The 27,195-nt window shown below is 35.4% G+C and overlaps 3 protein-coding genes across 4 annotated transcripts; 1 reads left to right on the plus strand and 2 right to left on the minus strand.

The window, feature by feature from the left end:
• Positions 1 to 384: 384 nt before the first annotated feature.
• LOC109093847 (PR domain zinc finger protein 4-like) lies at positions 385 to 7,182 on the minus strand. 2 transcript variants are annotated; one of them, XM_042722784.1, is made up of 12 exons: positions 7,042 to 7,182; positions 6,593 to 6,643; positions 6,398 to 6,513; positions 6,131 to 6,319; positions 4,159 to 4,923; positions 3,935 to 4,084; positions 3,111 to 3,229; positions 2,663 to 2,748; positions 2,415 to 2,542; positions 1,887 to 2,315; positions 1,434 to 1,602; positions 385 to 955 (listed from the first exon to the last, which is right to left on the minus strand). In XM_042722784.1, exons 3-12 carry the CDS (start codon positions 6,510 to 6,512, stop codon positions 619 to 621), a joined length of 2,487 nt encoding a protein of 828 aa, XP_042578718.1. In that variant the 5' UTR covers position 6,513; positions 6,593 to 6,643; positions 7,042 to 7,182; the 3' UTR covers positions 385 to 618. The 2 variants fall into 2 exon arrangements, with proteins under 2 accessions (XP_042578718.1, XP_042578719.1); XM_042722785.1 differs by having other exon boundaries at positions 7,038 to 7,166.
• Positions 7,183 to 7,401: 219 nt separating this feature from the next.
• Positions 7,402 to 11,488, plus strand: psmc2 (proteasome 26S subunit, ATPase 2). Its single transcript, XM_042722797.1, has 12 exons — positions 7,402 to 7,577; positions 7,911 to 7,948; positions 8,056 to 8,137; positions 8,233 to 8,332; positions 8,860 to 8,991; positions 9,083 to 9,155; positions 9,239 to 9,334; positions 9,443 to 9,607; positions 9,922 to 10,009; positions 10,699 to 10,901; positions 11,024 to 11,120; positions 11,218 to 11,488. The coding sequence occupies exons 1-12, from the start codon at positions 7,508 to 7,510 to the stop codon at positions 11,373 to 11,375; spliced, it is 1,302 nt and encodes a 433-aa protein (XP_042578731.1). The 5' UTR covers positions 7,402 to 7,507; the 3' UTR covers positions 11,376 to 11,488.
• Positions 11,489 to 11,611: 123 nt separating this feature from the next.
• On the minus strand, positions 11,612 to 25,945 carry LOC109066902 (prestin). Its single transcript, XM_042722816.1, is given in 19 exon segments — positions 11,612 to 12,861; positions 13,493 to 13,547; positions 13,983 to 14,195; positions 14,477 to 14,605; positions 14,751 to 14,844; positions 15,043 to 15,111; positions 15,715 to 15,821; positions 15,970 to 16,065; positions 16,295 to 16,372; positions 16,581 to 16,694; positions 17,680 to 17,827; positions 17,927 to 18,009; positions 18,100 to 18,252; positions 18,796 to 18,960; positions 19,588 to 19,759; positions 21,543 to 21,654; positions 21,931 to 22,070; positions 22,974 to 23,238; positions 25,792 to 25,945. Coding segments are annotated over 18 exon segments (2,223 nt in total). The 5' UTR covers positions 23,129 to 23,238; positions 25,792 to 25,945; the 3' UTR covers positions 11,612 to 12,721.
• Between the last annotated feature and the right edge of the window lie 1,250 nt (positions 25,946 to 27,195).

The following is a 27,195-nucleotide window of genomic DNA, read 5'->3' on the forward strand; positions in this document are numbered from 1 at the left end:
TCAAGGATTAAAGATTACATGGAAAAAAAATCACGGTCATCAATTAGGTGGCGATATGCACTAAGCATATAAACAACTAATGAAAAAAAAAAGAAGAAAGAAACAGCTTGGCGCGCTTTTTCTTAGCGTCCGTTTCCATAGTGACTCATTGATTCGTCTCTCTGTTGAGAATGTCTTGAGTCTTAACCAGGAACATACTCTGAGTTGAATGAACTTACTCCCGGACGCGTTTTTGGAACCACATACCTCGAGTAAGCAAGGTTTGGGGTTAATCAACCGAGAGTTCAGGGTTTAGTTCACGGTAAGTTAACCCTGCTTTCTGGAATACACCCCAGGTTATCTCAGAAAAAAAAAAAAAAAAAAAACACTGTAAACAAAAATGTATAAAAAGGCAATGACTTTTGTTTATTGTTTGACCAATAATTTATATATTTAACAGTAACACTTGACTTAAAAATATGTGATGCATATTTTTTCTTATTTAAATCTAATTAATTTCTGTTGGCTATTTGATTTAGGCAAAGTTTGGCATCAGGAATTAAAGGGTGATGTGCAGAACAAGAACACACACAAAAAAAGGACAAATAAATAGGCTAGATAAGGTTTGGATTCATCCTGTTACATATTTTTTTCTGAAGTAAATCCTCTCATGCCTATACCACACTCCTCCTCGTTGGCTGGATTGATCTGTCCTTCAGCTTCCCTCTCTTCTTCCTCCTCCTCGTCCTCCTCGTCTTCCTCCTCCTCCCCTTCCTCACCCTGCGCTGGCCCTCGACCGATCTTAGGACCCTTGCAGATTTTGAGGTGACGTGTGAGGTGGTATTTAGTGAGAAAGCCCTTGTTGCACTTTTCACAGATGAAGTCCCGTTTCCCGTCGTGAGAGTTCAAGTGTTTTTTGAGATGGTCGGTCTTCAAGAATTGTTTGTCACACTTTGGACAAGTTATCTGACGGTCTCTGGAATCAAGAAAGGATGAGCAAGGAAACAAGGTGGCTATTAAAGCAGGTAAGAAAATGATATGCTAAGAAAAAATTATGAATATGACAGGTTTACATGATACGTGTAAATCATATTTTTTAAATGGTTTGGTCAGGGAAAGTAAAATATTTGGAGAACATGCATAATATTCATAATGTCATATATTACGTAAATGTTACATTTAAATGAATTTATTGCAGGAAAAACAGGAAAAAAAATTGTAGGATTTGCTTGGACTATGAAATGTCAGAATTTAATAATAGTCCATATTATTTACATTAATACAATTTTCCATTATTAGTTACATTTTGTATTATATTTAAAATATATTAATATATAACATAATACGACATTTTAAATATAATATATAAAATAATAATGCATATCATTAATTTATACATTTTAAAGGGATATTTCAAATGTATACTTTAAATAATATATTAAATATAGCCTTACAGTGAATGTGAATACATGTGCTGTTTGAGATCTTGTTTCCTCACAAACATCTTGTCACAATGGTCACATTTAATGTTCTTGGCACCGGTGTGTATAACCATATGAGATTCCACATGTGCTTTCTGGGTAAAAGACTTCCCACATACTGTACACCTGAAGTTCTTCTGACCTGCAGAAAAAAACACATATATAGATATATATATATATATATTTAAAGAGCAGAGCAGTAATGAAGACAGTAATTTCACTGAAAACAAATTAACCTCAGGTCATTAACCAGAATTCATAAACCACTTTGTTTCTATGATGTAATGCATTTCCAAGTGGGGTTGGGTGTAATTTTATCCATCAGGATTTGATTCTTTTATATCATTAAATCATAATGGATTATATCAAAATGGCTTGTTACTACATTTTCACAGTTTCAAATGCAATTTTCAAATGTGCATTCACCTGTGTGGATTCTCAGGTGTTTTCTGAGATTGCTGGGATCACTGAAGGCTTTGCTGCAGTAGCTACACTTATGTGGTCTCATGCCCATATGCCCCATGAAATGCACATTTAGCTTGGTGGACGTAGTGAATGCTCGTGTGCACATGCTGCATTTAAACTTTCTCTCGCGACCGTGCCCATTGCTGCTGCTGCTGCTGGAGTGTTCATTCACATCAGAGTGGCACTGCCACTGTGGGGAGGAAGCGGACTGGGACGACTCATTGGTCACTTTCTGCTGTGACTGGGATTGGTTGTGTGTAGCGTGAGCAGGGTGGTCCTGGGTGGGGCTTTGGCTCTGGGCATGGCTGTTGAGATGGGATTTAAACTCTGTGAAAGAGCCACATTCTTTTCCACAATGACATATCTGGCCCTCTGGCACTCTGGGGACACCTGATGAGACACAGAAATGAACAGATCTTTTATGGATATACAGTACAATTACCTTCTTACAGGTTAAGGCAGAGGGTTCCATGTAAGAGGAAGTCCCACCTAGCTGTCTGCTGTAGTCCCTGCTGTAATAAAACAACAGCTCCTGATCTGGCAGAATCTCTCTGGATGTGCAGAAATACAGCTTCCCGTCGTCAATATATGCCACGAGATTCAGTTCCTCTGTGGTCCTGCAAATAGAGTTGATTTTAGTGATTTTAACTACCTGATTGTTTTCATACAATGCATGGTTTCAATATAGAGCTTCCTGAAATAACTGTCATGAAAATAGTTTTTAAGGATGTGGTTACCTTGCTTTCCGTACAAACATCATCCAGTTGCATTCATGCTCATCTGTCGTCACAATACAGAACTCTTGGATGTCATTGTGGAACATCTACATTAGATTAAATGCACAGTGACCTATTAAAGCTAGTATTAGGATTACAACATGACATGTCAGTGTAATAGTGAATAAAATGATGGCATTTAGTAGTATGCACTACCTTGCTAAAGTTTGGGGTAAGTGAAACCTTTTACCATTTTTGAGCCTTTTATGATCACCAAGGCTGATTTTTAAAAATACAGTAAAGACAGTATTATTGTGAACTATTATTACAATTTAAAATAATTCTTAACTTATTTTGAAATGTACATTATTCCTCTGAATGCAAAGCTGAATTTTCAGCAGATCCAGTCTTCAGTGTCACATGATCATTCAGAACTCATGCTAATATTCATGTGTTGCAGGTCATGTACCTTCCATATTTGAGGAGTATCTTTATCAGACCAGTCTGTAAGTTCTACACTGCTACAGTGCTGTCCGACCATCGGCCCAAAGCAGGTCCTGGAGGGTATGGTTTCTCTAGCAAACACACCTGAAGGAAACAAAAAATGGCTTCAGCAATCAAACAAAATCCTCCATTTTCAAAAGCAAATAAACGTCACTTCCCATTAACTACAATTAACAAGCTAACTGATGAAGTCGCTCATCTAAACACTGGTTACACTTTATTTGAAGGTGCCTTTGTTACAGTGTAATTACACATTTAACTACTAAGTAACATTAATTAACAACATGTACTTACTATAGTGTTAGGGTCAGAATTAGGGTTTGGTTTAGGGTTAGTTGCATGTAATCATGTTATTAATATAGTAAGAACATGTTAGATGTGTAACAAGGAGACTGTAAACTAAATTGTTAACCAAACATTTTCAATAATGAAAAGTAGTCAATTGTTTCTAGCTAAATTTTACTAGTGTTAAGATATTATATAGCTAGTTTCATAATTTATTGGTAGCATGTAGATTATTGGCTGATATTACTGTTTTTTTTTTTTTTTATTATTATTGGTATCAGTTCATATTGGATATACTGAGAGTATAATTATATAAATAAGTTCTTAGCAATATTAATTAACACTGTGTCCTTCTTAGAAGGTTAAAGTTTGGTTTAGGGTTATTTGCTTGTAGTCTTGCATAACTTACTGTTATTGATTTAATAACTACTGTTACATTTATCATAAGGAAGCTACACAATAAAGTATTAACTATATTTTGAGAATCGTACACAAAGTATGTACCAATGGGTTCATCAGCTACAGAAATGCGGAGGCAGAGGGGGCGGGGCAGAGAGAGGCGGGCTCTGCTCTGAATGGGCGTGTCTGGGATGAATGTGACAGGTCCATGCTCAGGGCAGTCCGATGGATATGAACGCTCACATAAAGTGCACCCTAAAAAAAAGATCAAACGCATGAAATTGGATTTAAACACATTCGAATACACAAAATCGGCAAAGAAATCTTACATATGTTGAAGGCAGTGGCCATGTTTTCCTTATTAGATGTTGAGTCTTCTAGTTGTAAACTAGAGTTCACTAGCACCAGACTGTTGTCTGGCCCAAGAGACACTTCTGCTGTTATGGGCGACACATTAACAGGCTCGAGTCCCATTCCTGAAGGTCCATGTAGAGACACCTGTTCTAGTTGAGACTGAGCCGGCATGGCCCCCGTGAGCACCACACTAACCACCCCAGAGTTCAGTTCTCCAGTGGAGTGCAAGGCTTCACCCAGCGTCCCTGGACCACCCGCTCCTGTAGTGCTGGTTCCTACTCTGCCGCCCATGTGCTCCTGCTCCATCACTACCGGGAGCTCCAGCCCTGCTCCATGCAGGGGCATCACACCTCCTGAGGAGTTCACACCTGACAAACCCTCATGAGGCTGAGGTCTTGTACCCAGCTGCTGCTGGGTCTCTGCCACCACGACACCCTCCATGGTGGCCAAGTCCTCTTCCATTCCATCAGGAGACATCGGACTACTTACACGTGACTCCATGGTTAGTCCTGTGGCGTCTAGCTGAACTTCGTGAGTGCCTCCTTGGTGGAGATCAGCCTGGCCTCCGACCTGTCTTGTGTCTAGGGTCACCATGCCTTGTTCTAGAGGGCCACCGGGGCCACTGTATGGGTCTAAGCCAGAGGGGTTGTTGTTGGACACGGAAAGAGTCCCATCCATGTTAAGGCTGCTGGGATGAATGTATTGGGGAGGGGGACGATCTGCCAGATATGACAGAATACCTAAAGAGATTAAAAAAAGAAGCCTAGATTTCATTTATTTGATACATTAATAAAAATACATCTAAAGCCCCCTGGGGTTCCATAAAGGTACTGCATGGGGTCAGTGAACTGATAAACAATCAAAAATTTATTTTAAATGAGCATAATTTGCTCTTAAGCGTCATTGAATTGTATTTTGGCAGAAATAAAATATTTTATATGATATATTACTTCTGCCAACATTACATTTTAATTAAAGCTTTACAGCAAATAAAGCATATAAACATTTTTTATAGAATTTAAAAATTTCTGTTGATAAAATTTATTTAAATGTGCTCAATTTGCTCTAAAGTTTTATATAATAAAATGTATTGTTTGCTGTAATAATATAGTCTTAGCAATAATTATTTCTGCCAACAAAAATGAATAAAAATTGATCAGCTCTAAAGCTTTATTTCAAAAGAAATAAAACAATTTATAGAATATATTATTTCTGCCAACAATACATTTTAATTAATGTACATACAAAGCACAATTTTGTATGTAAAATACAGACTTTGTATTTAAACACTGATTTAAAAATGTAATAATTCGTTCATTCATTCATTCATTCGTGTATATAAAAAAAAAGTATTTTAAATGAGCTTAATTTGCCCTAAAGCTTGATTTAAAATGTATTTTGGCATATACAAAATATTTAAATATAGTAATATAATTAAAAAATCTATTTTTAATTTGCTTAAATCATACTGCAAAAAAAATTCTATATCTTTATCTATTAAAATATATCCTATTAAAATATATATTTTTACAAAAAAAAAAAAAAAATTAACTCAAAAAAAAGCTATATAAAAAAATATATCACAACAAAAAAAAAATTATATAGAAAAAAAAAATTATTCCAACAAAAAATACGATAAAAAAACTCTATAGAGCAAATTAAACACATTAAAAAATAATATTTTAATAGACTTTTTATTCATAATACTTCATCTTAAATGATTAAACAAACACATTTCTCTCTGTCTGACACTAAACAGTGTGGCACAATGAATCCAGGATCCTTGCAAAAAGTTGTAAAGATATGATGTTAGTCATTATTATAAGACATTATACCGTATTATTAAGAAATTCTATATTTGTTGTACATTAAAGGAATTCCTAGGTCCAAAAAGTTTGTCAGCCACTGGTTTAAAATGCACCTTGACATATTTTTCAGTAACATTACCTGGAAGGATATGTCTGAAGTAGCTGCTCTCCAGGTGTGGGTATGGAGGAGGTGGTAATGTATAATTTCTCTCTGGAAGGCCACACATAACGCCTCTGTCGCCTAAATGACCCATGGGTAACATCAACAACACAGAAGAAAGAAGACCAACAAATGAACCAAACAAGCTGGGTATAGCGACCGGCATGCCTGAAATAAAACTGACGTGTTACTTCTCCATACTTCTCTATATATACACACACATCTCAGAGCCATTTGATTCCTGACCTGGAGTGGTGATGGGATTGTGCGTTGGGGATGTGGGGAGGCAGAGGTGACTTGCACTCACAGGCGGCACGCTGAGCTGGTCCATGCCCACTGGGCTGAGGTTCATGTCATTCATGCTAAATAAAAGAAAGAAAGAACTCCTATATCATAGTGCTTGTGCAGAAACAGACATGTGAATAAATTATGTTTGTTTACCTGACAGCACAGATCACTTAAGACACCGATGTGATGGATGCATTCTAGGATCTGGAATAGGGAAGGATTCATCTTTTTAGTAATACAGCACCATTAATTTAGATCACAACATCCCATCATCAGCCTCTTTAAGACAAGTTTTATAGTCATTCGGGCAATGCATTTACTTGACAAGCTGTCTTGGTCACTAAACCGATAATGAAATACTAATAACTCATACTAAATACAAATATATATATATATATATATATATATATAGATAATATATATATATATATATATATATATATATATATATGTAACCGCACATCGACAAGAAAGAGCCAGTAATGCAGCCAGTGTTTGAAGTTACTGAGTTTAGCCAGTTAACTAGAACAAGAGAAATGCAATAACAGAATGTGGTCATTGCAAGGTACATATATTATTTAAAAGACAAAAAAAATACCTACTATAAAGAGCAAATATTAATCCTTCCGTGGAAGATTGTGGTAAGAAAACAATAACATGGATAAATGCAAACATTGTATGACTTAAGGCTAGGTTGTATTTCCAAAATAAGAGTCCCGCAATATGCTCTGTCGATTCAAACATGAACCCAGACTGATTTATGTATGTATGTATTTATTTATTTATATTATATAATATACACTTTTAAAATATAAATCATTTAAAAAAACGAGTGGACATGGCTCTCTTTCTGTCTGTAAAGCCATAAAGGCAATTAAGGCCATAAAGGCAATTTAAAGATTTTTTTGGGGGGGGGGAAATAGAACTTTTAATTTGAAATACATTCGCAGTTTCCTGTGTTCTCACGCACCGGAACAGAAAAGCGCTGTGACTGTTCCTCTGAAAACCTGCTGTGTAATCTCGCCTCTACAGTCATTAACCGAATTTATTACAAAGAAAAAAGCAGTCATGCCTGATTATTTAGGAACCGAGCAACGCAAAGTAAAAGAAGAGGAGAAAGAAGACAAACCAATTCGAGGTATTATTTGCGAAGACTTTCGGGTGTATTTTTAATTATATAAATTAGCAGACCGATTAGCATGTATTGACTAGCCGCTCTGTATTTGGAATTTGTCAACAAAAACCGAATCTACTAAACTAAAATTATTTTAATGTTGTGTCATTCTTTATTTCACGTATTTACTCTACCACGTTCATTATATGAGTTGTCAAATTTCTCAGTATTAGTTATGTCAATCTGTGTTAGCCTGAACAGACTTATTAGAGAAAGATAAACACGTTATGTGTCCGCCATCCCGTAACATATGCATATCTCATTTATTTATCTATCTTGATCTGTTTTATTTCTCAGCGTTGGATGAAGGAGATATTGCACTCCTGAAAACCTATGTAAGTATTAGCACTAAAAAGCTGACTGTTTTAGCATTCAGATGGCTTTCATTAAGGTACAGAAGTGTTTCTTTGTAATTTATTCACTTGTTTTTGTTTGTGAATAGGGGCAAAGTACGTATTCCAGACAGATTAAACAAGTGGAAGATGATATTCAACAGCTTCTGAAGAAAATAAATGAGCTCACAGGTAAGTGTGCTGTCATTGCTTTGTGAGGAGCTAATTTTATGGCTCATTGCTTTGTAAAACAAATGCACTGATGCTGTATTTTGTGTGTCTTGCAGGTATTAAAGAGTCTGATACAGGTCTGGCTCCTCCAGCACTATGGGATCTGGCTGCAGACAAACAGACTCTACAGAGTGAACAGCCACTGCAGGTGGCCAGGTATGAGAGGACAAAAACATTTCAGTTATTAAGGGTTCCTTTAAAAGAAATAGATTATTTGCGCAAGATATTCTATCTTTTTTTAAAGAAATAATGCTTTTATTCAGTAGGGATGCATTAAATTGATTAAAAGTGACACTTGTTTAAAAGATCAACAATTTGATTGATTGATACTTGATTAAAAGAGGATGTCACAGACTTCTATTTGAATAAATACTGTTCTTTTGAATTTCTATTCATCAAAAAAAAGCATTAAACTGGCATATTAGAATGACTTCTAAAGGATCATGTACGATAAAGGCTGAAGAAATGGCTGCTAAAAATTCAGCTTTTTTTAGATTATTAAATTTCACAATATTACAGTTTTCCTCTATTTTTGATCAAATAAATGAAAACTTTGTAAGCATAAGAAAATATTTAATCAAGACTTTTCAGTGGAATCATATGTAATAAAGTTGTTGACTGTTATCTAGATCAGTATCAGCCATTAAAAAAAAACTAATATCTGTGGTTTTATTTGTTCATAGATGCACCAAGATAATCAACTCTGACTCTGAGGATCCCAAGTACATTATTAATGTGAAACAGTTTGCCAAGTTTGTGGTGGACCTGAGCGATCAGGTCGCACCGACTGACATTGAGGAAGGAATGAGGGTTGGGTAAGCTCAAATGATGGATCAGACATTTTTATATTTACTTCATTAACAAACTTTTCAGCTTGTATCTAAAAGAGTTGCATTCTGTTAACAGGGTTGACAGGAATAAGTATCAGATCCATATTCCACTGCCACCCAAAATCGATCCTACTGTGACTATGATGCAGGTACGAAACCGATTACGTTGTTTGGGGTCATGTACATTATCAAGGCAACACTGCAGGAATAATGATGTACTGTACATAAATAGGTGGAGGAGAAGCCTGATGTGACCTACAGTGATGTTGGAGGCTGCAAAGAGCAGATCGAGAAGCTGAGAGAAGTGGTTGAGACCCCTCTGCTGCATGTGAGTCAGGACTACATCCAATTGTTCCTATTAAAAAAAATCAGGAGGTATTACACATCTGAAATACTGCTTAAGTTTTAAAATCAATCTCTATCTTTATAATTCCAGCCGGAGCGCTTTGTGAACCTGGGTATTGAGCCTCCAAAGGGTGTTTTGCTGTTCGGGCCCCCTGGTACAGGGAAAACCCTGTGTGCTCGAGCTGTGGCTAACCGCACCGATGCCTGCTTCATCAGAGTCATCGGATCCGAGCTGGTTCAGAAGTATGTAGGAGAGGTACGTGCCTTTTCCATCAAGCTGTTAAAAAATTGGTGATTAAAGGAATAGTTCAACCAAAGATGTAAGTTGTCATAATTTACACGTGGTTCCAAACCTGTATGAGTTTCTCTCTTATGCTGAACATAAAAGAAGATATTATGAAGAACGCTGGTAATCAAACAGTTGATGGTCCCCATTGACTTCTATAGTATTTCTTTACATCCTATAAAAATCAATGGAGGCCAACAACTGTTCGATTGCCAGCAATCTTCAAAATATCTTATTTTAGCTTAAAAAATGTTTATAACAACATGTTTTTGTGTGTAATCCAGGGTGCCAGGATGGTTCGTGAACTGTTTGAGATGGCAAGGACCAAGAAAGCCTGTCTGATCTTCTTTGATGAAATTGACGCCATTGGAGGTAAAATTTCCTATTTGCAATAATCTTGTTTTGGCGGTCTCAAACTGTGTGGCTTGAGGTTTTGAGGTTCCTGTCTATAAGCCAACACTTAATATAGTTTTAGAATTCTTAGGAGTATGTTATTAATATTTCCATTCTACTGTGCTACTTTTCCATTATTTTTCTGTGTAAACACAATCTAGATGGACATGTTTGGTCATTGCGCTCATATCCTCTTTTGCATGACAGTGTTGTAAAAGTGTGACATTCAAGTTAAAATAATTTAAACTTATCAAACGTCCATCTAGAGTGTTTACATAGAAAACCATGGAAAGGTAGCACAGCTCTGTGTGAATGGCCTCTTATTATATTTAAAGGGATAGAGAAAATTCTTGCACTCATATCGTTCCAAACTATGACTGATGCTCTTCTGCTGAACACAAAAGATATGTTGGTAGCCAAATAGTTGCTGCTCCCATTAACGTCCCTTCTATGGACAAAAAATGGGAACAACCAACTTACCAACATTCTTCAAAGTATCTTCTTTTGTATTTAGCAAAAGAAAGAAATGCATACAGGTTTGGAATGACATGAGGGTGAGTAAGTGGCAGGGTGGAACTTCCCTTTAAAATCTCAGCTTTTGTTTTTGTCTCAGAGATTTTACCTCTATGTTAAGTCTCAGTTATTATGCTTACGCTGCCGTCTTACAGGTGCCCGTTTTGATGATGGAGCTGGAGGAGATAATGAAGTGCAGAGAACCATGCTGGAGCTGATCAACCAGCTGGATGGATTCGATCCCAGAGGAAACATTAAAGTCCTGATGGCCACCAACAGACCAGACACCCTGGATCCTGCTCTGATGAGACCCGGCCGTCTGGACAGAAAGATTGAGTTCAGCCTGCCTGACTTGGAAGTGAGTGTTAGCTACTATAGTGACAAAGGGGTACCATGTACTGGCTAAAGATAGACATGTAGTATAATCTAACGTTCTGATAGATATGTAAATGTATGTAACCATTTGCGCTCTGTTTCTAGGGACGTACTCATATCTTCAAGATTCATGCCCGCTCTATGAGTGTGGAAAGAGATATCCGCTTCGAGCTTCTTGCACGTCTCTGTCCTAACAGCACAGGTGAGTGCACACAATTTAAATAGACAATATTTGCATAGACCGAAAGGTGGAGGCCTTGGAAGCTATAGTTAACATTGCTATGTTTTTCTTCTCTCAGGTGCTGAGATTCGCAGCGTGTGTACAGAGGCAGGAATGTTTGCCATCAGAGCTCGTAGAAAAATCGCTACAGAGAAAGACTTCCTGGAGGCCGTGAACAAGGTCATCAAATCCTATGCTAAATTCAGCGCCACCCCTCGCTATATGACTTACAACTAAACCTTTTCCCCTTTTGTGCTTTTCTCCACTTAAATGTTGCCTGATTATTCAAGGATTCTCATATGTATTGTCACTTTTCCTGTGATATTAAATAAAAACATTATCCTTACTAATTACCTTTTTTTTTTTATTGCTTAATTTTAAATAAATATTTGTCCCCTTCTTCAGGTTAGTAGACCTGTTACATGTAATAAATTAGTTATAAATGTAGAAAATTATATAAATAGAAAGACACCTTTGAGGAATAAATGTTTAATAATTTAGAGTACTGATTTGCATTTATTATACAAAAATATCTTAAATCCACACCAGCATAAAAAGACAATAAAATGCACCACATTATATGCAGTTGCAACTGATTGTGCAGCTTTGGTCTTCATTACTGCAATGAAACAGCAAAAATCTCAAATCGATGGGTAACTGTGTGTGAACACTTGATTTGAAACAAAAAGTGATCGGAGCGGACATTTCATAGGCAGCATGTGTGTCAAACATGTCCAAGCCTGTGGACTTTCCATGTAATGTTCGAAAGACAAGAACGCCTGAATTGAATTTTCAAGACTTTGTGCAATCAGCTGTTTCAGTAATCACTAACTAAGACCCCTTTATGTTAATATGTTAAATTGAAATTGAACCCTGGAGCAACCTAGATAAGCCTTTAGCCAAATGTGTCACCGACTGAGTTGAGGAGGAGGAAAACCTAAAACAAACCAAAACAATCAATATCTGGCAAGCGTTTTCTCAGAAATGTCAGATTAAAGTATATATCATGAAACGAAAAGCAGCATCTTCACCAACAGTGCAATCATGTGATCAGGTCTTTAAAAAATATGTAACATATTAGCTCTTGTTTTACTGAATACTACAGTCAGATATTTCCAAAAATATAAAAGAAAAATTAAATACAGCAAAAGAAAAACTAGCACATGGTGTACAATTGTAAAACTTAATTTCTATCATAAAAATAAGCTAACTGGAATGTCAATAAAAGATTTAAACCAGTGCTAAAAAATAAACACTGGTTAAGAATCCATCTACACTAATTGCACTTAAAAGAACTGAAGGTACAGAGTGTTTTATAGTCGTCAGTAACAGATTGCAGTGGAGCTTCCGATTATGTCGAGTGCAATAAAACAACAGCACCAATCATATTAAGCTCAACTTTTGCTGATCTATTCACATTAAATAAAGTGTTTCCATCTAAAACTTTTTGGCCTGCTGACTGCTTAAACTCTCTAAATATCTTAAAATGATATCCATCACTAAAGTGACTTATGAGTAACAGTACTTGTGCTCATTTCAGCACGACTCTGTCCATATTCTGCCCCTCAGTTTGGTTTGTGTGTTCACTGGACATCAGGGCAGACGGGGACGTCCCTCGAGTGCTTACAATGCAACACTGCGTCATGAATGGTGGGGAAAATGAGGTCAGGGGTCACGGGCTCACAGAAGAATTTTAGTGTCCTGAGATCAGAGAGCAGAGTCCCTGCAAAACACACAAACATATAAAAGATCTTACAAGGATCTAAGAAAATGAGTTACATTAATATACAGTAACATAAAAAATGAATTGTTGTTAATGTCAACATAAACATTAGTTTGACTTGTCCACGTGATGGTTTATTAGTTCCAACTCTAGGTGGAGATGTTTGCCACATTCAACAAATATATCACAATGAACTTTAACCTACATAAAGCATATGAACTCTGGTGGAGTTCAATCGTATTATATCATTTTGCTTTATATTATTTTATAGAAATGTATGTATGTTTAAATGTAACTAATTACTTACTGCTACATCTAGCAAGTACGAGTAAAAAAAAAAAAAAAAGATTATATTAAGACACCAAATTGCCCGAAGAAAACATGTCAGACATTAACAATAACCAAACTAAGTTTCCAAAACATTTCTTAAAAAAAACCCATCACATGAGGTTTATTGAGTGGAAAAAAAACTATTCAAAGAAGAGGTTGATTTATTATATTACATTATATTCAATTATACAGAAATGTATAAATGTAATTAATTACTGCTACATCCAGCAAGTTTCCACTCAGAGTTAAAAATATTATATTATGAATATAAATCTATGTAAAATTGAAATTAATTACTTACTGCTACATCCAGCAAGCACAACTTTCACATCGACTGTTGCAAACTCCTTTATCACCTGCAGAAAAAAGAGGAACTATTTAAAAACATATAACCATAAATGGCTCAATATGGTTTCTACAATCTTGTAGGTGGCTGCCAAGGTGTTGCGAAACAGCTGCTAAGGTGTTCTGAGTGTTTTTTTGGTCACTTGACCTATGGTATTTTGTATCCACTGAGCAAATATCATGAATCAGATCACTTAAGTAACAGCACACCCTTTCTCAACAAGCCATGTCATATCAATAGTGCAAACAATACGGGAAATGTAACATGTGGAAGTTTAATATTAACAGTCAGTGGTTTGTTCAAACATCTAACCCATGAAACTGATGTAATAAATAGAACCAGCTGTTCAAAATGCAACAGCACAACGTGTGGTCTAATGTATTTAGCCAGATCTCACTAATCGGTCTTCAAGTGTCTTCTTTGGAAATAAAAGCTGTTGGCTTACTGATTTAATGCATTTGGCTCCTACGGAGTCAATAAAGTTAACAGGAGTAAAGTCCAGTATGATGGTGTGAATGGGGGTTAGACGCTGGAGAAAGAAGTCATCCTCAGAGTCAGACTCGGTGTGGTTCTCATTCATCTGGCCATTGGTATACACATGATCCATCTGCTTCTTCGGCCCAGCCACCACCTCATGAGTGACCCCCAGCTCCACATCCTGTTGTGGCACCACAGAACATGTCAGTCCGTCACATACTCAGAAATGTTTCATCACTAAGCTGCCACATTACATGGAAAGATTTTACAGAAGAAAAGCTACAGTGTTTTGTTCTGAAATCTTGAGATTGTATAGTGAAATTTGCATAGCTCTGAAATAACATTTGGCTTGCAAACATAAATTTATTGATGCATCAAAAATCCCAAAATGGGGAACCTGTTGGGGTTCAAATACTTTTGAAAAGATCAAATATATTTAGATGAAAAAAAAAAACATCATACCAATAAGACAACTGCATTTTTCTTCACTGAGGAGCAGTGGTTTACAGCCTTCCTCTCCCCATTGTCTCTTTTTGCATATTTTATCTGTGATTTCCTGCCAGCGAGCAGTTTTGCTGGGTCAATTCCAGTCTGTAGTCACAAAAATAAATATAAAACAAAATTACAAATCCAAATACCAACCTCTCAAAACAACCCATATACAATAAATACTCAAGGACAAAACCATAAAACACAATATTTTGAGTTAATAATAACTTTAAGCATTTGGTCTCACCTTTGCCTTGAGGGCGCTCACATACAGGTCACTGTTTGCAAAGTATATGGAAGTATTGGACTGAAAAATCTTAATCCCTGAGCATTCCTCAGCCGAGAAAGAGAACAAACGACTGATAAGAGGACAAAGATTGTGGTGGAAAAAAGGATGATGGATTAAATCAGGCCTAATTGGGTGCCTGTGACTAAGAAAAGCTTGAGAACAAAACTTTTGGAATGAAGCAAGTTAAGGATCTAGGTTATTAACGAAAAAGTTAAGATGATTTAATGTATTTTAAAAGAAATGTCTTACCTCTTCATACTCATCCACATCAAAGTACAGTCCCGTATCTGGGATTTGTCCAAGAAGAGCGTTTTTAGGGCTTAAAATAAATAATAAGGTATGAATTAGACATTTCCCTTGGCAAGTACGAAAGTAATAAAAAGGTCAAAATAATTCAAATATAATCCATAATCAAACAATGCATTGAAAAAACGCTGAAATACGAATATATAGAAATGAATGTACAATTTATTATAATTTAATTATATATCTATAAATACTTCAATTAAATATTTAAATACAATTCTGATTTATTTTTCATAAAAAATACTACATGATTTAAATTAATATTTAAAAAACAAAAATGGGCGAAGTTGATTGCTGAAATATTAAATAAATATGGATCATAAGTGAATTATCAGGTTTCATGTTGATTTACTAAATTTCAGCTGTCTTGCATTAATTGGCATTAGAGCAGTATGAATTAATGCATCATACAAATCTTATATGTAAACACAAACTACTTAACAGATACTTTACAAACTATTATGTATGTATTACACATTATGAATACATTTAATAAAATGAATGTATATATATAAGAAATAAATCATTTATTTTAATGCAAAATCCAGATTTCATATTGAAAGACAAAAAAGGGTTTTCAAGCTGAATTGTGTTATCGGGTGGTATGGTGTTTTACCATTGTGTTCTGTAAATAACTGTGAGTATGGCAAAGCCCATGGCAACCACCAGACCATAATCCAGACCCAGAAGAACTGATGCAAAAAAGGACACCAGCCAAATCGCCTGAAGAAACCATGTCAGACATAATCAATGACAAAACCAAATGTCACCATGGAAAGTTTAAAAAGAGAAAAACGGTTCATTTATATAGACGGTAATCAATAAAAACAATATGATGAACACAACCAAATTAAGTGCGTCTGACACTCACCAGTTCAATCTTGCTGGTTCTCCATAATGCAGGAATGTCTTTTAATTGCTTAAACATCCCCAGGAGATTGACCATGATGATAGCAGCCAACACCGTCTAATGAGAGTACAAAGAAGACACTAATAAACACCATCTGATCTCTGACCTTTGTCCTTTTGCACTAAGAATGCTTATGTTCTGCCAAGAGGGCTTTGGTAACAAATTAGGACTGTCCTTCACCAAAAACACCAAAACATTTTAAACCATTTTTTATTTATTTTATTATTAATTGTTACACAAAATCAATAAGCACCATGGCAAGCATGTCAGATAGCACTTCACTTACTGTTGGCAATGGCTGAAAGACAAATCCAATGGCCACTACCACCAGTAGCACAAGTATAGACGCCAAGAGTCCTGCAATCTGCAGACACACACATCAACATAATTAAATCTTCAGGAGTCTTTCAGGAGGCACAACTGTTTTATCTCATCTTTATGCTTTTATGGTAATGATACAGCCACTTAGAGGATGTCATTATGAAAGAGACACTCCTTTTCAATAAATGCATTTTCGCAATCATGAGTACATATCACAGATATGGCATCTTACACAAATATGTCTCCCTTACTTCAGTATGTCCTCCTGTGCTCTCCTGTACCAGGCTGCGAGACATTGAGGCAGTAACGACAAACGTGTGGAAGAATGAACTCATAAAGTTACAAAGTCCCAGCGCGATGAGCTCCTGCAGTCACATAAAACACAAAATGACTTCATTAGACCATGTGATTTCATGTCAGGATCATAAAAATATTAAAACTATTGTATAACTGTTATGGCTTTGAAAACGTTAGTCCATGCGCTTTGTAACTAGAAATAGTAGCTCATACAGTGTACAGCCCATTTTACATAATATACTGAGCATCAAATCAGCGTATTAGAATGATTTCTGAAGGATCATGTGACAGTAAAGACTAGAGTAATAGCTGCTTTGCATTACAGGAATAAAATACATTTTAAATGTAAAATAAATGTTCTGTATTTTTGATTAAATGTAGACTCATTTCTCTCATCCAACTTTGGAATTGTAATGTACATGTAATTTTACTGTAGAGTAGAGTAGAGTATTATGTTAACATGCTATTCCGAACATAGCTCTAATTTTCTATATTAAAATAAAAGTTCCTAGTTACTGTCGGTTGTGCTCATTAAATCGATGATCTTGGCTCCTCACTCAAAAATGCGTCCTAAACAGGCAAACTTGTGAGTTACTGAGGTCACAATCCATCTCTATTACTGTTGTTCACTTAAGCATGCCACTTTGCATAATGCTGCCCCATATGAACTTTCCCTGTAATTAGTGCACTATAAGTTACTTTGAGCAAAAGGATCTACTAAATGGCAAGTAACTAAGTAACTGTAGGGTCAGGACATTCAGCTCAATGATTTGGAAATTCAGCTGCAACTTAAAGCCATCGAAACTAAAATAAAGGGCAGCTGAATAAAATCCAAGTCCCTGCTTCTAGGAAACAGAGTCAAAGTACTTTGACAGTGAAGAATGGGACAGCTTAATTAGATACAGTGACATCTATTGATTTATCACTTTGAAACTAACAAACTACTTTTTGAGAATTCTTTTCTTGAAAAATATGCTTGTTTTATCTTTCTTCAAATAACGCAGTACAACGCAATTCATATGACATTTACAGACATTTTATTTTATTCTCTACCTGATTTCCATCCACACTGTAGCCATGCTTAAGAGCAAAGGTTTTGGCTAATGATATTGCAATCGAGAAGCCAACAACAGATATAGCAAAGGCATCTGGGAAGAGGTTGGGAAAGACAGAGAAGTCTGGAATCTTGGGTGGCAGCAACTAAAACATAACATTAAGAAAGAAATATTAGAATGTAAACATTTGTAAAAATGTAAACCATTTCAGTTTGGTATATATAAGCAAGCCTGCATGTTCTCACCCTGTGGGAATTTTACCCACAACTTCTACTCCATAGTTTTCAGACATAACCATCCCATACGAGATTCCAGTGGACACAATTACCCAAAGAACAAGAACATGAACTTCACACAAAGGGATTTTGAGTACATGTGTGAGCAATATGTTTCATAGGAAGGGCATTTAAAGATTTACCACTATGATTTCTCCAGGGATGGGGATAGGTAGCTTCTTTTTGAAGCGTTCATTGAGATCTTTGATGATGTACAGGAACACAGTACACACCAGTCCAATAATTAACGTGACAACATTAGTGCTTGCAATGTTCCTGAAGACAGCATCAAGACTCTGGGGGAAAACAAAATGAAAAGAACATAAAGCAAAAAAACAATATCACAGTATAGAGTTTTTACCTCTTAAATTAGTACTATTTATATACTATTACAGGAATGTATTATTATTAATATACATTTTTGAAGAATAATTTATATTTTACATTATCGTGACTTTTCAGGCTTATTTAAAAAAAAAACATTTTTAGTAATGTTTTTAAATATTGAATCTGCTTTCATTTCAGTAATTTTAGCATTTTAACATTTAATAGTAATTTAGCTTCAACATTTTATTTCAGTTATTTAGTCCATTTTCATTATTAATCTAATATTTAAATTTTATTTCAGATTTATTTCAATTAACGAAGCTACTCTTACCAACAACAACCGGCCTTGAAAAGACCTTTATTCATTTCTGTTTCAATTGATACCTTAAACGCCAATGAGAATTTGTGCATAAGTGTTTATGAAGTAATGTGAAGCATGTTTATAGGTGCAAAAGTGTCACATATCTACAAAAAAACACCCTAAGGTTTCCCCAGTGTCAAAGGTTACTCACATACACTACAGAGAGAGGCCCGTTGAAGCGCGCAGTGTGCACTCCCAGCAGGTACTTGATCTGCGACACAGAGACGTGCACAGCGGCAGCTGTGGTGAAACCTCGCACCAGCGGCTCAGTGAGGTAAATCGCCAGGAAGCCAAATCTCAGCAGACCCAAAACAAGCTATGGGAGATCAGAACAATTATGTTCCCAAACATCAATGTGAGATTACCTTGGGCTACAGTAACTTTAGGAGAATCACATGAAGTCATCAGCTTGAGCAGGTTTACAGTTTTCCGTGAAAGGTGTTTATTATAACCATTGTGAAGGCCTGTAGGTCTGTAATGTATACCCTCAACCTGTTTTAATATGTTTATGGTAACATTATACTGCACTTTATCATAAAAAAAGTAGTTTGGTATAAATCTGGCCATTTTAGCGGAGAATATGAGCTGAATGACTAAGAGAAAGAGAACACTATTGCACAAGAGTGTTTTTCAGATGGTTTATCTACAAAAGACGGGGGTGATCACAAACTTGCAATGCAACATACGCCTATGTTTCAGGAATTTACTTGTATTCCAAACACAGATATTGGAGATGCACTGGTCTTGATCAACTACAGTTAGGTTCAAACAAAGACAAATAAAGGTGAATTTAGCACATCAAGAGATAGAAATAATGAACTTTTTCTTTCTTTAATATCAGAAATTATACACGTCACCCTTAATAAAATTAAGAAAGATCATGACTAGATTCTACACTCATTTTGATTTTCAAAACTGCAGGTAAAACCAGATAGCAGCCCACCTGAATGATTCCTACTAGGGTTGTCAGAGCTACAACCACCTCCACTCTTCTGGCATCACGAGCCTCAAAATCCACAACCTGTGACGCGTTGGTCCCATTGACTGCAAACATGGACCCCAGACCCTCTCACACAAAAACCCCCAAAAACAAAAAACATAACACCGAAAAAACCACAAAAAAAAAGTACAATCAAAAAATACAATAAAACTTGAGGAAACTGTGCTAAAGTTAAGTATGGATCACAATTATTTTTGTAATTTTTGTAATGTAATGTTATAAGCTGTCTTACCAGACATTATATATGCAAATTCTATCAATTTTTTAACAATAACTAGCGTTCCATCATTTAAAACTTCACAACCTTTTTGTGAAATGCTATGCTTGAAAAGTGTGACTGGGCTATTATAATATATGCAACTTAAAATAATATCTGCATTTATAGCTAATATCAGATAATATTAGGAATAGTATTTTTTGCATCTTAAAACATTCGAATCTGTATTTACATCTATTATTATTGCATGATCACAGCAGAAAAATAATAATAATAAAGATATATCTTCAAGCAGCAACTACTAAGTGCATCCATAAAAAGATACAACATACTAGCAAGCCTGTTACCACCTAAATCAGTGATGAAAAAGGCCACTTTTAGCCATAGAAAAAAAGAGTGTTTTAGATTAAATCTATATTATTATTATTATTTTATATATATTATCTTATATATTTAATGCAATAGGATTTATACTATTTAAATTGTATCTTAAGCCTTACAGTGTCATTGTGTAAGAGTAACAGGTGGTTTAATTGCTCTTGGGTACACACTGCTCAGTGGTTCAGTGTTGTCACAGGAACAGGAGCTCCTTTATCATGTGAGCAAGTATGTCCCAGTGCATTTATAAAAATGAGCTCTGCCTTGGATCTTCATCTAGATAAAGCCCTCTGCAACTGGGTCTGTTTTACATTGGTAATAGAGGGACAGAGCGTGAGTGTTGTTTAAACAGGAGGCAACATGCTTCTTTGCAGCAGGACCTTGTGCCAATTCTCTCGCTCTCAAGTGTAGCCACAGGGGCCAAGAAAACAAGATGTTGAAGCAACAACTCTGGTTTGGGTAACCTTTTTGACTTTTGAACCTTTGATCTATGTTCTTGGTTGTGTTTCTAATATCCTGCAGAGATTTCTGAGGGTTTGAAGATCCCCACATTAAACAGGAGAAAAACAACACTGCAGGGCATCTACCCACCCATAAAACAGTGTGATGATGTCTGCACCAACACTAATAAGGTTCTTAGAAACGCCACTTTCATTTCCTGCTTACGAAAGTCAGGACACTGCAATCAGAGCAGCTTTAGAGCTGTCAACCTGTACAATGGACAGGAAAAATGAAAAACTGACTTTCTGATGGGACTTTGCAACAGGAGTTCAGGAAGTGCTGGGAAAAACAGACTAAGGATGTAAAGATCTTATCTAATTGGACTACACTTGTTTAGTCTGGCAGTAATGCTTTGCTTGTTAACACTGACTGTAAAACTGTACAGAAGAATGTCACATTTCAGGTAGTCGCACGCATGCACGCAGACATCTGAACAAAAATAAAAGGCTCATATTGCAGCTTAATCTGAGCCCATGTGACCAGCATGTGAAGCAACCAACTGCAGTTTAATTTAATGTAATGCATTATATATATATAATAATAACAAATATATACAATATCAAAAATTAAAAAAAAAAAAAAAAAAAAAATCAAAAATTAATAAAACCAATTCTTTTAGTATAGTACATTGTGAAGTGTCAACCAATCAGATTACAACTTCCCAGACCAAAGAGGAACTTTCAATTTATGTGCGCAATATGCACCAGACAGTCCAACCGTGGGTGGTCCGTCTGGGGCTGAAACAATATTTTAAGTCACAAGCATGTTATTAAAAGCCTGGCATGCATGCCATTGAGTCTCACCTATTGATATATGTTTGGAGGTACCAAAGAATGTGTATAATAGTACAGGATAAAACGATGAATATAAACCAAACACTGGAGGAACAGCTGCCAACATCGCATATGCAAGACCTGTTGAATGTAACAAATCAAAAGAAAGAGAAACGATCAAATGAATATGCCCATTGATCAATGGCATAAAATAAATGTAAATAAAACAAGTAAATGAGTAAAATAAATTAATAAACAAACAACAATATATAGTTAATATTATTTACTATATTTATAATAAAAAATCTTATTATTCCTATTAAAATAAATAAAATTACTGCTACTACTAAATAGATACATTTCATAATTAAAATATTATTCATTTTTAATATTAATCAGTTTTCAATAACATCTGACCTTGAGGTAGCTGCATTACACCTGTGCTGATGCCAGAAACTATGTCTCCAAACAAGTATTGCTTTAGTGGATATGATGGCAGCCATGTTAAAATGGGCAGGAATCCAAATACAACAGATTTGGCTTTCTCAGAAGAACAGCTGAAAAATAAGAGAGAGATGACTATTAGTATAAATGTGTCATATGATTTTATTCTGCAAACATTATTTAATTTAATTAAGAGCAAACATTAAGAGCGGAGGAGAAGATTATCAGTTAATGACGACTTAAATTATAGTCCGCCTTTGTCCGTTAGGAAACTGAGTCATCAATTTATCCAGCTCAGGCTGGGACAAGCAAGTTTGACAAAAGTAATGTCACAGTTGTTGTGTAATACTAGTAGTCCTGCAAGATTATATGGAGGATATGATAAAATAATAAGACTGTCATAAATGACAAATGGTTGTTTACTTAGTCAAACAGTTGTTTTATCAGTCTAAGATGATTTCCTGAAGTTCAGATAACACTTGAACCTGATAAAATTGTTATAGTTTAAAAATACAGTCAAGAAAGTCACAATAATGTGAAATAAGACAATTTAAAACATTTATATATTTAGTGGGCTCCAAAAATCTGATACCACTAATGCTTGTAGTTAGATTTTTTTCATTTCAATTTTCATTACTACTAAAATCATCAGAATAACAATTTGAGTGAAAAGTTGAACTGAAAAATGAACACAAATGTCAGCATGTATTTGGTTCGCCTCATTTTTGCTTTAAAGATTCAAACTGCATGAACTCCACAAGTGTAAAACTGATGATCATGCCCTCATGCATGATTTGAGAATGATCACCTTGTGCTTCACTGGATCTTATCATCTGTACAAAGAGTTGCATGATCAATATCACAAATTTGCTTGTATGATTAGTGACCTATAATACATTACAGAATATTTCTCAATACAGTCTCAGACTTTTGGACTCTACTGTAGCTCAGAAAAAAAATAAAAATAACAGACCTGTCATCAGTAACAACAGCACGATGTATTAAAATAGCCCTACCGGAGATGCTCAGCTATTCTCCGTTGAAGGGACTTGGATGTCCTCTTCTTTCTATGCAGAAGCTCTGAGTCAATATAGCCTTCACTGAATACGGGACGCTCCACGTGGTACATCAGTGCAGCAGATGGTTCCTCACTAACAGTTACGTGCTCCATAGCAGCGGGGGAAACACAGGCATGTCAGTCTATGATGACCTTGTGAATGCACTCGTGTACTTGCTTTACTTCCTCTTCCTGTTTTCAATGAATGGTGGAAAGAGAGCACTCTGTGAAGAAAGAACAGGGCTAAGAATCAACTTCAAACTAATTAATTTAATTCAAGCGTGTTTTGCTGATCAGCTATTAGGTCACAAAACATTTTATGTCACACTGACAACCCCCTTGGGTTTATTTGGAGACTTGCAAGTCTGCTGGTGTATAATTACAAGCCCTCAAAATAATCATGAATGACAGCCAACTTTAGCCTGTACACGATGATCTATCATGCAATGAAATTCTGGATATTTAATATACCTAAACGCTGCATCAAAGAAACCAACCTGCAACCCTTTACAATAACCTGCTGAAAATAATAATAGTAAAAACAAAAACAAAAATCTGATAAATACGTTTTGCCTTTTTTAATAATAACAATAATGATAATATTAATAATAGTTAATTTTATCCATTCAGAGAAACCAAAAAAAGTTGCATGAAAATTACATTACACGGTTTTATGATTTAATGTGTGTCCAAAACACACAACCTATCCTGAGGACACAGTGTACAGCTTGAGCAATAACAACCTATCCATGGATCCAGTCCATTTTTAGCACAGTCCTCTGCAAATCACAAGATCATAGTAAAATGAATTGTACTGGAAGTGACTGATGCCAGTGGTTTAGGGCCAATGTTGACAAAGCACTGGTATAAACATTACAAACGACACAAGATAAACACATGACATGCAAGGGTCATTCTGTGAAACAGCGGTCTGATCCATTTTCAAAATGTTGATTTTCAAAGTTTTTAAAACATTTGGTCACCTCAATGGGTTTAATAATTAATAAAAAAAAATTACAATGTCCACGACACTAAACTAAGACAAGACAAGTAAATCCATTCACTTGTCTGAGCAAAAACGTTTTTTTTTTAATAATTTTTTTTTTGGCGCAATTTATTCTGAAGGAATAGTCTCCTCAGTGCTCTATCAGGAATTACTTTAATCAGTATATTTGTTATATTTGCCTTAAACTGATTGCTGTTAGGGTTAGGGTAAGGGTAACTTTTTTAACTTTATGAGGGACAATATTTTCCTAACCTGATTAAATATGCATGTCACCATTTACGTCAAATTCTTAAATTTTATCAATACATTAAGTTAGAATAATAAGAAACTGTATGGTTGTTACCATTCAAATTAAATAAGTTTCAACAAACTCCATCATTCCACTGCAGAGGAAACAGAAGCTGCATCAAAAGTGCTGTTTAGACGTATTTACTCAGACTTTTTAATGAAGATGAGAGGTTCCATAAATACATTTTACCAAAATTGCAAATGCATAAATAATGTTATTAGATTAATGTTTTTTTTTTTACATACAAATATGAAATGTTGGAAAAATGCAATGATACACTGAAAAAAGGTTTTCATTCATCAAATTAAAAAAAATTTAGGGTAATGATTCACATCTATATTTTTTAATCTGAGCCAATATCCATATCACTTCGCATAGTAAAACTGTAATAACGGAAATTATAGGACTAACAAAAACAACAACATAACAGATTCATCAATTATTCCTTACTTAGTCACCGTTTACACCGAAAGTAATAAAATCAGAATCAATCTCGCCAAAGTTTCGGTGCTGCCCAAGTTATTGTTTGTTATTAATATTTTAATGAGGTTACTGGTCAGGCGAGTAAAACTCTCTTTCAAAAGCGTTAATGTCGAGCCCTGCTGTGTCATCTCAACTTGAATGCAAAAAATACAACAATGATGTAAAGCTTAGTAACAGGGATGACGGCATCAGCCAGATTAACAGTTGGCAAAACATAAGAAGTGATCTTTATCAGTTTATCTTGTTTTATTTGGTTTGTCAGAAGAAACAAACTTGTCCTTGAAATGTTCACATCCTAAATAAATTATATCAGTATTCCATTTTACTTTTATTATCTTACTTTTTAATGGAATTTACACCATCTTAATATCATGGTACACAACTTGGGGACACAACTTTGAGTCTTTAAGTAAAGTAAGTGTGAAATAATAATAACCTTTTTTGTTGTTGTTGCTTTTTTATGTAGTGCCGATTTAAAGAAAATCAGCACTTTTGCTTATGCATTCAGAAAAAAAGTAGGATTTACAGGGCTAGGGACAGACTAAAATGCTTCCTCCTGAAGAAAGAAGACGAAAAAGCATTGAAAAATTAAAGTTACTGGATTTACTGGATTTGAAAATGTATATACATAACAACAAACAGTAAAAGCTGCTTTTAGCTAGTCGTCGTTGAAGTAGCCTATTTGTTTATACATATGTTTTGGAGGAAACACGAAAAGAACAACCAAACAGCATCTGACATATGCATGTGTCAACAGCACAGTCGTGATGTAATGACAAAGTGACTTGCAACATCGTGCGTGTCTTTCTGCCACACTCTGTTCCCTCATACTTTTAAAAACATAAGGCAACCACAAATTAACATTACTGGAGAGCGTCCTCGTTCTGTTCAACCCTACGACTCCACAAACCTGTTAAGCAGGTACAATATAGTGTAACTAAGGGCATTTGCGCATTTATTGTAGTTTAAATGATGAGGAAAAAAGCCTAAGCATCTCACCTCTCACCACCTCCGTCCTGAAAATGATCCAAGGTCGGGGAACTGAGCTGAGAAAAGCGTGAGCATCGAAAGTCCTGTTACTGTATAACGTTTGAAAGCCCTTTAACTGCCGACTACAGTTGCGTCATCCGCTGCGCTGATCAGAAAAGCGCGACGTACCTCATGCGTCACTACTTACGCCAGAACAGCATCATGGGACATGTAGTTCTTCACTAACTCAACCGTATCAGATAAACGAGATAAATACTGTACATAGATATCCGGTAGATTATAGAGAGATTGTTAAACATGTAATTATAGTTTTATAAGTAATTATGATCAAAACAAGCGCATTTTATACTAAATGCATTATTTTCTCTGATATAACGATGCAAGGTCGTAAATGCAATGTAAGCGCGCCATCTCGTGTAACAACTATTCAACAACACATAATTCCAAGGTAGGCTACTATGTGTATTTAGAGCTGGTTGAAGCTGGTTAAATATTTTATACACACAGATTACAAAGATTTTTTGATAGTTTTAAGGTGTTTTTTTTTTTAAATGCCCCAAATAGCTTACACGATACACTTTTACATTTCTAGTTAAATGACCTAACAGACATTGGGCAAACTGGGACAGAGTCCAGGTCACATCAAAAAGAAAAAGAATAAAGAAAAGCATTAATATGAAAGGATTTTAGTTCAATCTAATTTCTGATATCTTAAATCAAAATATAGCCTATCACAATCACAGCATATCCTGAAATTATGAAACTAAACAAGCCTTTCTGAGCCATTCCATGCTAGTTTATTTAAAATTGTATACACCATTTTCATCATAATCATCATCATACTAAGGATGATTACACTGTCCTATCTAGTCACCCTTGTGGCCTTCGGCTTAGAGCTTCAAACAATCAGAATAATGTTACGCTTTTAAAAGTAAAAATATTAAAATTATCTTACCTGTAGAGAAAAAGTCAAGGTTTAAAAACCCCAAATCAGCATCTAGACTACTGTCTTTACAGCTATAGTGTTGCTCTGGCACATAAAACAAGAAAACATAAATCTAACTGGTGCACTGAAGCTCCTCGGTGACAAATGACACCAGTCATTCTAAGACTGCACATCCTGGAGTTTTGAAATGCTATTTATAGGTTAGCTGTACAAGCCCATTGAATTTATTGCACAGAAATATGGCATTCCAATACTGATTACAATGTATTGTGCAATCGTTGAGCAGAGAGGATGCCATGCTATGAACCTTGTTCCGTCCCATTTCGGCTCCAGAAGAACCATTTGTTCTTAGTGTGAATAGCATTTCAATAATCTGTAGCTTTTTTCACTATAAAAATCATTTTATGCAATGCAAATATTTTATGGATGTTAAAGGTTCTTCATGGAACCACGAATTCCAAAAAAGA

Source organism: Cyprinus carpio, chromosome B4 (assembly GCF_018340385.1).
Source record: "Cyprinus carpio isolate SPL01 chromosome B4, ASM1834038v1, whole genome shotgun sequence".
NCBI classification, from domain to species: Eukaryota; Metazoa; Chordata; class Actinopteri; order Cypriniformes; family Cyprinidae; genus Cyprinus; species Cyprinus carpio.